Source organism: Corvus brachyrhynchos, unplaced genomic scaffold (assembly GCF_000691975.1).
Source record: "Corvus brachyrhynchos isolate BGI_N302 unplaced genomic scaffold, ASM69197v1 scaffold133, whole genome shotgun sequence".
NCBI lineage: Eukaryota > Metazoa > Chordata > Aves > Passeriformes > Corvidae > Corvus > Corvus brachyrhynchos.
Window position 1 is genome coordinate 272,701 of NW_008237249.1, and position 11,588 is coordinate 284,288.

Below are 11,588 nucleotides of genomic sequence, written 5' to 3' on the forward strand. Positions count from 1 at the left end.
CCTGATTTTTGCAAGATCTAGAAGCATTCCACACTCCCAAAGCCCCTCACGTATCACAGCTAAACCTTGGGATGCCATTTCTCCAGAGGGCTATTACTCCAGTGGGGTGTCCCTCTTCTCCTCTCCGCTGCCAGAAGCCTTTCCAGCAAGAGTGTTTCTCTTCCACCCAGCCTGGTGATAGCTCCAGGCAGGCCAGGCATGAGCCAGGAGGGCACTGGGGCTTCATAACTTAAACATGAGAACCTGCAGCTCTGCAGGAGTGAGGCAAACAGACATAAATCAAACGGGCAGGAACGTCTCAGCACCCATTCCATACCGGCAACTGACACAGTACACAGCAAGGCTGGCAAAAAGGGGGCAGGGTTCCACCTTCAAAAAGGGAAGGAATTCCTGGGAAAAGCCAATGGTCAAAGAATAAAACAATAGAACAAAAACAAACAAACAAACCAACCAACTTCTCCCCACACACACAAAAAAAATCCCACCCAAAAAACCTCACCAAAATATGCACAAAGAAACCATCTTACCACCCCTGAAAACTCTGCAACAAATTCAATGAAATGAAATGAAAAAGCAGAGACAGGGAGTTGGATAGAAGGAAACATCAAAAGGAATTGTGAAAGCGATGGGGCACGGAGCAGCAGGAGGGATTGAAATGGGAGGGAAAGTAGAAATGAGCATTACAATGTGACGGGGTGGGGGGTCAGCAGAAACACTCAGAGATGAGAGGACAGCGGAGGAGAGGCACAGTTAGAGGTTCACGTGGGGCAGGAAAAGGCTGCTCTGGCCGCAGCTGGACAGGCCAGACCTGGACAGGTGAGAGTGGCGGTGACTGCCCAGCCCAGAGCAGTGACACGGCTCTGACTGTGTCTGCCAAGACATGGAAGTGTTCAAAGGCAGACTGACTCTGGTACCGATGCCTTCAGATTTGTCCTCCAGGGGCTGCTTTCAGTGTATTTAACTTCTGCTATTGTCTCCCCTTACACTTTTCTGGGATAAAAGCACCCCTGGATAGGAAGTTGACCAGGTTGTGGGTCAAAATGGTTTTCTGTTTTCAACTGTTCTCATGATACCCTCCTATTTAACAGAACTACTGAAGAATTCATCAGGGATGAGGGCTAGAAACACCTCTCTCACTCAAGGCAGTAGATCTGCTGTCCCAGCACACTAACGTCCTTGAGCAGTGCTGGGATAGGCTGTGGGAGCCTTGGGACAGGGCTTTGTGCTAAAAGCAAAGTCACTGCCCAGCTCTGCGGTCACCAGTGACAGCTGCAGAGCCCCTGCACTGGTCCCAGGACCTCTCCGCTAACTGCTGGACACCCACAGGAAGTGGCTGTTAAAGGGCACCAACCCCAAGATGGTGCTTGTCTTCCACACAAAATCCATCTCCAGTCAGTAGTACTAAAACTCTCCAAATACATTTATTTATCACCGATGAAAATACTGTACAACGGCCTGGGAAAGGGGTGGGGGAAGGCAAGGTATTAAGTCTGGCTTTCATCAATGTCCTTGTCAGGATCCATGGCTGCAGCTTCGCTCTCCTGCTGCTGCTTCTTCCAGAGCTTTGCCATAGCCAGGAGTTTGAGGTTGGGCTGATTGGCAGTGTCTTCCGGGAAAATGTAATCATAGTACTCCTCCCATCCAGCATCAGACTAGAGAGAAAAATACCACAAAGCGAGTGTAATTTCCATGTTAACATTGGCTATTAGGAGGTGCTTCTAATAAGAAAGAGAAGAAATTAGACAAATACTAGAAAATTAAGCCCCGTGTTTGTTATCACAGCAGCTGACTCCGTAAAGCACAAAGCCACCGAGGGCTCACAGCCACCACTGGCATCGTTTTTCCTTACCCCATCTTCGGCCTGCAGCTTTCTCCTCTTCTTTATCTTCTCAGGCATCAGCTTATCTATCCTCTCCTTAGTGGCATCAGTCCCAAACTCGTCCTCGAAGCTCCTCCAGGACTCCAGCAGCATGACCCTCTCCTCCTTCTCCTCGCAGCTGCGCATGGCCTTGTTGGCCTCCTCGTAGATCTGCCGGCAGCGCGGCAGCCGCTCCTCCCTCCCCGCCGACAGCTCGAACTGCGCGAAGCTGATCCACACCTGCGGGCACGCACAGCAAACCCCAGCTCCAGCCTCTGCTCCGTGCTGACACAGCCAGGGCGGAGGTTGAAACAAAACAAAGCAGCAAGGAAACCCAAACATCAACACACGAGCAGGTGCCCAGCAAATCCCCATCTGGCTCACACCCGCGAGGCTGGCCCAAAAAGCCCATTTTCAGCAGGACACAACACCCACGTCAGCCACGCGGAACAATTTCTTGTGGCCGTTTCAAGTGGTGAGAAACCCGTGTGAATTTACTCAATGACAGCACCAAGGGACACCGGAAAATCACAGTTCTCCTTGCAATGTTTTTGCAACGAAGATCCCAAAGCTGCTCAGCAAAGAGGGCTGCATGGAAAAGCTTCTTTCATCTGAGACATGCCTGCTGTTGTATGGCATTCAGGAACTTCCCTCCCCCCTTCAGAGCACAGGCACGGGCCTGAACCTGGGTTGATTTGACCCAAGGCAGCCCAGGCTCTCCCTGCCCGTGGGCCAGGTTCAGGGCCAGCTCCGTGTCCTGGGTGCCCACACACACCTTGACGTGCTGTGTGCGCTGCAGCAGCCGCCGGTAGAGGTTTCTGGTTTTCTCATACTCCTCTTGCTCAATCTCGAAGTCAATGTAGGATTTCCAAAGAACCTGCAACAGAGAAGCCTCCTCACCACCACATTCGTTCTGAGCACACGGAGATACCGGGAGGGGAAGAGAAGGGGTGAAGGTGAAATTTCCCTGAGAGAAGGTTCGGAGATCGGGGTGCGTTCACTGGTGCCACGGGCTGGGATTGGGGCTGAGCGGCACCGAACCCGGTGCGCATCATCCCCTCGGCTTTCCCCTCCTGTTTTATCTGGTGGATTGTTCACGTGTTCATCAGCCACTGTGCAATAGTTCCACAAAACTGGCCCCTTCCCTGCTCACCTCTGGCATGTCCAGCCGGGGCTGGCCGATAGCCAGCTCGTAGATGGCCCGGGCACGGTCGATGTCCCCAAGGATGGTCTCTAGCTCAGCAAATTTAATCCAGGACGTGCAGTTTTCCGGTGCAAACTCCAGGAATTTTTCATACAGCTTTCGGCAGCGGTCAAATTCGCGCAGTTGTAACTCCAGCTCAATGTAACCTTTAAACAGTTTGTTTTTTGGACATTTACCTATGGATGTCCCCTGTTAAGCAGAAAAAAACCAAACCTCTTAGTGATCTTTTTGAAGGAAAATAAAACCCGCTTTATTTTCTAAGTGTTTCTTTACTCCCCAGTACTACAACTCATTTTTTTGCACTGTTTGTTGAGGTTGTTCAGGGCCAGTAGGAAATTCAGTGTTTGCAGAGCAAACGTGCATCCATAAACACCAAGAGCCTGGGAAGCAGAAAACATCATCACTTGTCATACTTTTACGTAACGTGGGCTCCCCACGGAGCGTGAGTGGAACTTTTGACCCTGGTTCATCAGCCGAGCACCTGAAGGGAAGCACAGTCGGTACCAGCCTGCCCAGTGAGCAGTTCCCAAGCATCTCATAAAACAAAATGATACCAAACAAACTGTGGCCCCACGCTGCTCCTCCTTGCACAGAGGATGGCGGCCCACCCCAGCCTGCTGGCTGACAGCAACAGACAGCTGGAGAATAGTGTCTTTATAAAGTATTTTCTTTCTGGTACGCCTCAGTCTCTGAAGAAAACTGTCTGTCCTAAGCCAAGCTGAGGGCAACTTTGGATTCCTAGTTTGGGAATCTCGTGAAGAAACAAGGGTTAAGAATGGGCATACCTGAGACAGGTTGTAGTGAACCTGACCTTGGAGGCACTTCTATAGACAAGTACAGTTTACTAAGCAATGTAGCTTCTGCTCCCTCAAGCCAATGTGAGGCAATTTGAGATGGAATTCCCTCCCTGCCATTCTCCGGCACAACGTTCCTACACATCGATTGCCATGGAATTTACTAAAAATGGAGGAAACCACCACTTAGGATTATCAGTTTGGTTACTGCTGTGGCCCTCCAGCTCTACAAACGCCGCTGGTATTTCAGAATATGCTCAAGTTCTTCTCCACGTGCCCTCTGTCACTGTTTTGGTGGAAGCCCCATCAGTTTGCTCTTTAAAGTCAAACCACCTCAACTGCTACCAACGCTGGATTTCTCTCAAAATGCCTGCTGCTGTCCCTGAGCTTACGAAGAATATCTGAACTGAAAAGAAAGGAACTTTTTCATTTCAAAAGATCTTGCTGCCCCATCACACCCTGCTGTCCCCCAACATGCTGACATTCACACAGTGAACCTGCTCAGCAGCTCCTGAGCCTGCCTGAAGCCCCTGTGATTGCTTCTGTCAGCAGCAGTCGGCAGGTCCTAATTTCCTAGAGTCAAACCTCCCATTCATCTACAACAAGGCTTTTTAAAACTCTATTGTTGGAACAAGTATCACTGTAAGGAATCAGCAGCAGCTAAGAACTTGTAAGAGCACTAAGCTGATGTGGGTGCTCTGCATTCAGAGGAGTGCTTTGTCATTTCAGCCCGGGGCTAATTCATCAGAACAAGCTACTGCTTCTTTTAAAATCATACCTGACAGTAAATGCTGGCCCCTGCAGACTTCTCGGATGCTTTATTTTAAGTAGATTAAACCAGCAATTTAGAAAGGACAATTTAAGATCTTTTAACGACATTCCTGTGTTACTATTAGTTAGTGAAGTCAGTTATGGCTCTGACAAAAGCTTACCAAAGCCCTTCTGGCAAGGGGGAGGTTTTTCTGGCGAATTTCAAACTGTGCATACAGCAGCCACATTTTGGCAAATGTAAACTGGAAGAGAAAGAACGAAGTGCTATTTAGGCTGGAAAGTCAGTAGACAATACTGCACGCATTCCTTAAAAAACAGGCATTTCATCTACACAAGATACTACTGCTACTGCAGGTAGCCTCATTTGATCTCAGTGTTTTCCTTGAAAGGTTGAGAGTTCATTGCCTAAAGCAATCTCTCTACGACAGGACAATATATTGGGGTGAAAGGAAAAATGGCCAGGACAGAAGTCTTTTAAACCAACGAAAAATAGTTTTTTAACCCATCATCGACTGGCAAAACATCAGCTACTGCTGAATCAATTAACAGCTAATCAGCCTTTAATAGCTAGAGATCAATCTGACACTCAGATGACACAATAAATGACAAACTAGAAAAAGAACAACATGAACTAGGATTTTCTGACACTCCAAGGCAATGCAGATTAATAGTTGTAAGGGTTCGGCCACACGGATATTTCAGTTAAAGTTCACAAACAAAAAAAAAAAAACCCACGAAACTCCAATCAGCCTCGAAGACCAATTGTAACGGGGAAGACAGACCTGAAAGCTCTTCTGTCAAACGCAGCTGCCTCAGGGGTGACCATGAGGGCCAGTGGATGCTATAAAAGGTGCTAGCCCAGTAAAGCAGAGCCACAAGTGCCCTGCAAGAGACACCGGGCTGTGAGCAGCTATGAACGGATCCCGCCTGAGGAGGAATGCAAGCAAGCAAAGACTACGTGGTCTTCCCTACGCACCGACTACGTGTAGTGTCATCTTCTTACAGTCTACTCAGCAACTATATTGATAATTAGCAACTATTTTATAATTTAATTATTTGAAAATACTGGGAAAACCCTTGTGTTTGATGTGTATGAGGGAATCTGAGACCAGTGCTTGTCCTGCAGTTTCCCACCGGGGATGCAAATTACAGACGTCTTGCGCTTTAGCTTGAAGACCTCCCTGTCCATTTTGGAAGGTTGATGTTTTGAGAAACTGGAAGGGATACCTGAAGTTTTAAGCAAAGCCTCTGTGAACCTGCTAGCAGCCATTTGGAGCTGCTTACACACCTGAACGTCGGGGGGGGGGAGAGAACGAAAGGATCTTATCTAGGGCATTTAAACCCAAAACTCAACCCAAACTGCTGGAGGAGCCATACCTTCTTGTGGGGCAGGAGCTCAAGGCATGCCTGGTACACCTGTCTGGTTCGCTCTGCATCCTGTAAGAACGGGCAGCGTTAAACACTTTGTTTACTGCTGAGATTATGCTGAATTTTGAATCCTGCAATGACTGCAAGACTGCAGAACAGTATTCAAGTCAAGCTGGTTAGAATCAGGAATGCTTATCTACTTAGTGTGCACAGTTCAAAGGTGGTAGCTTCTGAATCAGCAAGACTCACCTTTCCAAAGCAAGGTTCAGAGCAAAGAAGCAGACAATACAACAAGGAGCGTCCCCGTCGTGGGAGGAAAAACATGTCTCTTCCTTTGACAGACACCGAATAGGTGTTCTGTACTCAGAGCAGCTCTAATGTTCTGTGACTGGAAACAGAGTAACTACTTGCACAGCCTCGAAGGCTGCTACAGCAACAACGTGGCTGCTTCAGAAACAGTTTTTGTTAACTGTAAAACTGTTTCACGAGTCCAGGTAACAGCCTGGCACGGGCAGTTCTGCTGTGGCCAGAAACACCCACTTCTGCTTTCACCATCAGCGTGTTGCTGGGTGAATTAGGGTAAAAGAAGTTTGGTTTTTTTTCCTCCCCTACGCACAGGGGGAAAAACTGGAAGAGAAGAAATTCTCTGTACTTAAATAGTAAATCCTGCAGCTTGTTACATAAAACTAACAAGACAACGGAATATCTAGTTCTTGGTTTTCTCATTAAATTATCAGAAGCTGTTTACTACAAAGGAAAGGGAAACCCCTGAGTTGTCGCTACTTGCCTTTGCCTCCAGCTCCTCATAGAGCGCATAGTTAATCCAGAGGTAGATGTACCTCTTCCAGTGGCGCTTCTCCTGGATGGGGGGCACGTTGGCGATGGCTCTCTCGTACACCTCCCGCACGGTCTCGGCGTCCGTGTCGCTCTCCACCAGCCTCAGGTAGTCGAACCACGCGTCGTAGTTGTGGGGGTTTGCCTGCCAGAGAGAGGGAGAGGGGCAACAGCACACAAACCTCAGCCACTGAAAAGAGCAATGCCTGACCCTTTACTCAGCCAGAATTTCCCCTTTAAAACAAATCACTGGAGTATTAACGAAAACCGTCGGTCTTGGGGATGCTTATGGTAGAGCTTTCAGGTTAAAATACGAGTTTGTTTTGTTTCATCTTTATTTTGCCCCCGGCATTGTCTCAGTGAAGGCAACCCCAGCGAAGTGTGAGAAGGGGTGAGGAATGGTGAAACGTGCAGTGTGGACTGAACAGCTGGCAGGTGTGGCACAGCTGTTCCCTCACAAAAAGGTATTTATGCACAGGTGAGGTCTCCTGTAATGGCTACTCCCTAACTGAAGTCAAGTAGTAACTACAAGCTGAACTGCATCATCCCTGAGGTGTGACTCGAAAGGGGACCAAAAGCCTTGAGTTCAATCAAAAAAACCTCGCCCGCACAATCTAGATTAGAAAGCAGAAGCAAAAAAAGCAGTGAATGCAAGCACCATTCTCTTCCCCGTGGACGGAATTCTGGCTCTAAAATGAACACTCCCTTGGTCTTTGTTTTTGGACTGACTTCCAAGGGTAACGAGAAACTCCTCAGGCTCAGTATCACAAAATACTCGCATACCTTAAGCAGCACCGGCTGTACAGTGAGCCTGGAGGGTACCTGTCACACGTACCTTCACCTCCTCCTCATACTGGAATCTCCTCTTGCTGACAATGATGTCCTCGATTCCCCTCCTGTCTCCAAACTTCTTCTCAAAGATGGTGTAATTCTTGAAGAGATTCTGGGCATCCTGCTTTGGAATTCTATCCAAGGCATACTTGTAGATAACCCTCACTCTTTCAAACTGAAAATATTAAATATAATTTGAAAAATATTTACAAAGCAGTTTCTGTCCTCCCCCGCAGTTTTTTCAATGAGCTTTTGGCAACGTTTAACAGAACGCAGAACTGTGGAACACCTCAACGTAAGCAATTGTTTTGGAACAGGAGTACCACAGATCTCCCTGAAGAATAAACTTTGGGGGGTAGGGGGAAATAAACCTGAAAATGCCAGTCCCCGTCATCTCTTATTCATTTACAGGTTTAGAATATTTAAACCATTTTTAAGAGGTTGTGGTTTGGTGGTGGTCACAGAATGTTTTCAATTTCTTATCAGCGTGGGAACCTTAAGAGACTGTGAAAAACATCTGGACCAATCCGGTTTTCTATCATGCAGGCCTATAACCTCTCAGAACCTCTCTAGTCCAAGGATACAGGTTTGAGCCAATGCTGGTGGTCTTGGGCTTGGCAGATCTCCCTTAGAGCTCATTTTACTGACATCATCAAGAGGCAACTAGAGGTGAGCAAAAAACCGTCTCCCTAACTCGGACTACAGTCACCAGGTGCTGGAAAGGACAAGTATTGCAGTGAATGTTAAACAATGGCCTGGAGTTTCGATATCCAAGGAGAAACCTTGGCACGACTCAGAGGCATTACGAAGGAGATCTTACCTCTTTCTGGTTCTCCTCAAACTTGGCGAAAGCCACGTACAAGTGCTCATCCATGTGTTCTTCCCCAAAGAACTCCACGGCCCGCTCGTACACCTTCCTGGCGTGGGCAAAGTAGCTGTGCTTCTCCTCGAAGCGCGCGTACTTGATCCAGTTCTTCACGTCGGGGTGAACGAGGACGAGTGCAGCTTTTGTTAAGGAAACGGTGGTGGCTGAGTGGCACATCCCCAGCTGTGCTCTTCCCTGGGACCACTGGGTCAAGGACTGCATCAAACAACTCCCCAGGGTGGTATATGCGGGGAAAAGCAAATGCGGCTGGGAAGAAAGAAGACTGACAGCTCTAAGTGTGCAAAGGCTTTGTGCCTTACCGAGAACTTAAAAAGGGCTAAGGGTCAGGGAGAATCCGAGGAGAAACCTGAAACAAATGATGACCACAAAAGAGCTGGGTGCATGAGTGCAGTTAAACAGACACTGCTGTGGCAGGACCTAGAGCCACTTCACTGAATCTGGAGGCTTCCCCTAAGCGTGCTTGTAACACCTCCTGCTGGCTCCCAGGGTGGTGGCTCATTCCCGGCACACCACAGTGAAAAGGAGCACAGAGCCACTGCTGCACATGGAACACTTGGGAAGGAAATAAAGAACGGAGACCTTAACCTGGGCAGGAGTCACAAGGCACTGAAAAGGATATATCTCTCGTAAATGCTTCGTGCTCTGTCCACCTCCTTGTATCTCAGCTCGAAGTTGATGTAGGAATGCCAGGCTTGCTCCTCTGGCTGCCACTCCATCCACCGTTCAAACACCTGGCGTGACCCAGCAACATTGCCCAGCATCTCCTCCATGTAGGTATACTTGTACCTGGGCAAAGAAGATTGAGTTTCTGCAATCACGTGGTGAACGCGTCAATTCAAGGGCTTTTGGAGTGCTTCCTAAGAGCACCCCTGAGTTTCCCTCACCTACTTCCTCCCACCCCAGAAATGCCTGTGGACACAGCCGTGACTGGCAGCATCCAGGCACACAAGCATCCTCTTCTCCCAACGCTCTTGTCACTTAAAAAGCACTTAAAAACCTCTCCAAAACTTCAGCCTTCCTCCTTCTGTCCAGACTAGCCCGAAGACTTGGAGAAACAGGATAATCTGCATAATCCCAGAACAGCCAAATGCTGTGCAGTCTTTGGGGCTAGACGGGGTGCTCCCTGTCCTGCCAACATACCAGAACTGGTTCACCCTGGGCAGGGTGGTAATGGCCCGGTCCCAAATGTTGCGGGCATGGTTGACCTGGCGGTTCTTCATTTCCATCTCGGCATATTTCAGCCAGAGGGTGACGTTCCTGTAGTCCACATCCAAGGCACGCTCGTAGATGGAACGGGCTCTGGAAAACACGAGTACAGGGCAGGTAAAACGTGTCTCCAAGACATGGGTGTGTGTCAGCGTGTGTCTAAAAAGGCTTATAAGAGACGCCGGCAGCCACGTCGCCGTTACCTCTGGATTTCCTTCAGGCTTTCTTCCCATTGTGCGTACTTTATCCAGTTGCTGATAACAGTCCTGTTCTTTCTTATGTTATCTTCAAAAGTCTGAGGAGAAAATTACATCTGTAAGGGAGAAATCTTTCTGCAGACCACTCGCGTTGTAAATGGCTTATGGGCTATTATTATAACATAATAGCACCCCGTATATAATGTGAGGTGCTGCTATCCTTCTCGTTATCAAGAGTTCCCAATATCCCACATCCACGCAGCTGGGATAACAGATATAACTCAGTACGACACTGTAAAAACTGCCTGGCAGAGAAGCTAGAAATGTAGATCACCACGCAGAACAGGGCTAAACCCGAGTTCCTGCAACCCGGCACCTGAAATACTGACACAGAGTAACAGCTGACAGCACTAAAACAGTCCTTCAATTTCTCAATGTTCTGCTTAATGTTTTGACAGCAACACTACCTGGACAGCTGGAATCCAGTCACTGCAGATATGCATGGATATATTCAGATGCACCACCATGAATTTAGTCACGTTGACATGCATGTACCACCGCACTAAATTTTTCTTTAAAGTGAGATGCCGTATTTTTACTCCCTGGATTTAACAGGCTGGCATCAAATGTGCTAGGGAGGTGTCAGCGAGGGCAAGTCCGGCCTTGTGTTGTGGTCAGGATGACTGCTGTTGGCACGTCATGAGCAGCTAAGCACGTTTAACACAGCTAATGGCAGGAATGAGCCACCACATCCATAGAAGAGATGAAAAAAGGCAAGCAAGGGAGACCTGAAAGGACCAGCAGGACCTGGGGGGGGTGATCAAGGGCACTTGGGGGGCCCAGGTAATTCTCCCCTCAGTCCTGTCAGCAAGGATCATGGAGCAAACTCCCCGCTAGGAATATGCTTGCTTTGCTCATCCTGGATAGGCATTTCCAAAGGAAAAAGCTGAGCAGAACCATAAGCAAATTTGCACAAGCAAGGCAATTGTCTTAAAAGAAGAATTACAGCTCAGCATTACTGAGCTATTTATTTAATGCTATTTATGTAATTTTTTTTTTTGTTCACGTTCTTTTATAGCAGCTGGCCAGATGCTGGTGGCAATGAACAAAACGCCTGTTAATTGTGTAAATAATTACCCTTTCAGTGTTCCGGACATGGGCACAGGGGAGATGATGTTTGCTACCAGATTTTGTCAAGCAACACCTCTGTAACTTACACGCTTTGATCAAGGGTAGGATGAAACAGTTAGGGATTTTAAACATTCGGTATCCACCTGGAAAGTTCACAAGAAATACAGGCTACATCTTGCTTAAACTAAAAATAGCAGAATTTCAGTGCTTTATGTGAGTGCCGAGATTAAGCTCGTTTTTTTACTGTACCTTCCTCTTCCGGAGTTTATAGTCGTTTAGCTCCTCAACATCTGTGATCTTCTGCTGCGGAGGCGGTGGGAGAAGCTCGAGTTCCCTCTCCTTTGCCTCTCTCAGAAGCTGCTCTGCTGTGATCTGAACTTCGGCGGGTGCCTTGTTTTTCACCTGCAGGGCAAGCGCAAAGCGGGGCTCGGGTCACATTTTCCAACGCGGCACCGAGCTGCTCAATTTCCGCCGGCGCCCCGCTACGCGCGGTGCCGGCCGCAGCCCG

General features: G+C 48.2%; 1 protein-coding gene across 1 annotated transcript; it reads right to left on the reverse strand.

The window, feature by feature from the left end:
• Positions 1-1,399: 1,399 nt before the first annotated feature.
• CRNKL1 (crooked neck pre-mRNA splicing factor 1) lies at positions 1,400-11,501 on the reverse strand. Its single transcript, XM_008630753.2, has 13 exons — positions 11,330-11,501; positions 9,956-10,047; positions 9,687-9,845; positions 9,166-9,332; positions 8,481-8,659; positions 7,665-7,835; positions 6,783-6,974; positions 6,005-6,064; positions 4,789-4,869; positions 3,012-3,251; positions 2,634-2,735; positions 1,850-2,098; positions 1,400-1,652 (listed from the first exon to the last, which is right to left on the reverse strand). The coding sequence occupies exons 3-13, from the start codon at positions 9,770-9,772 to the stop codon at positions 1,485-1,487; spliced, it is 1,695 nt and encodes a 564-aa protein (XP_008628975.1). The 5' UTR covers positions 9,773-9,845; positions 9,956-10,047; positions 11,330-11,501; the 3' UTR covers positions 1,400-1,484.
• Positions 11,502-11,588: the final 87 nt, after the last annotated feature.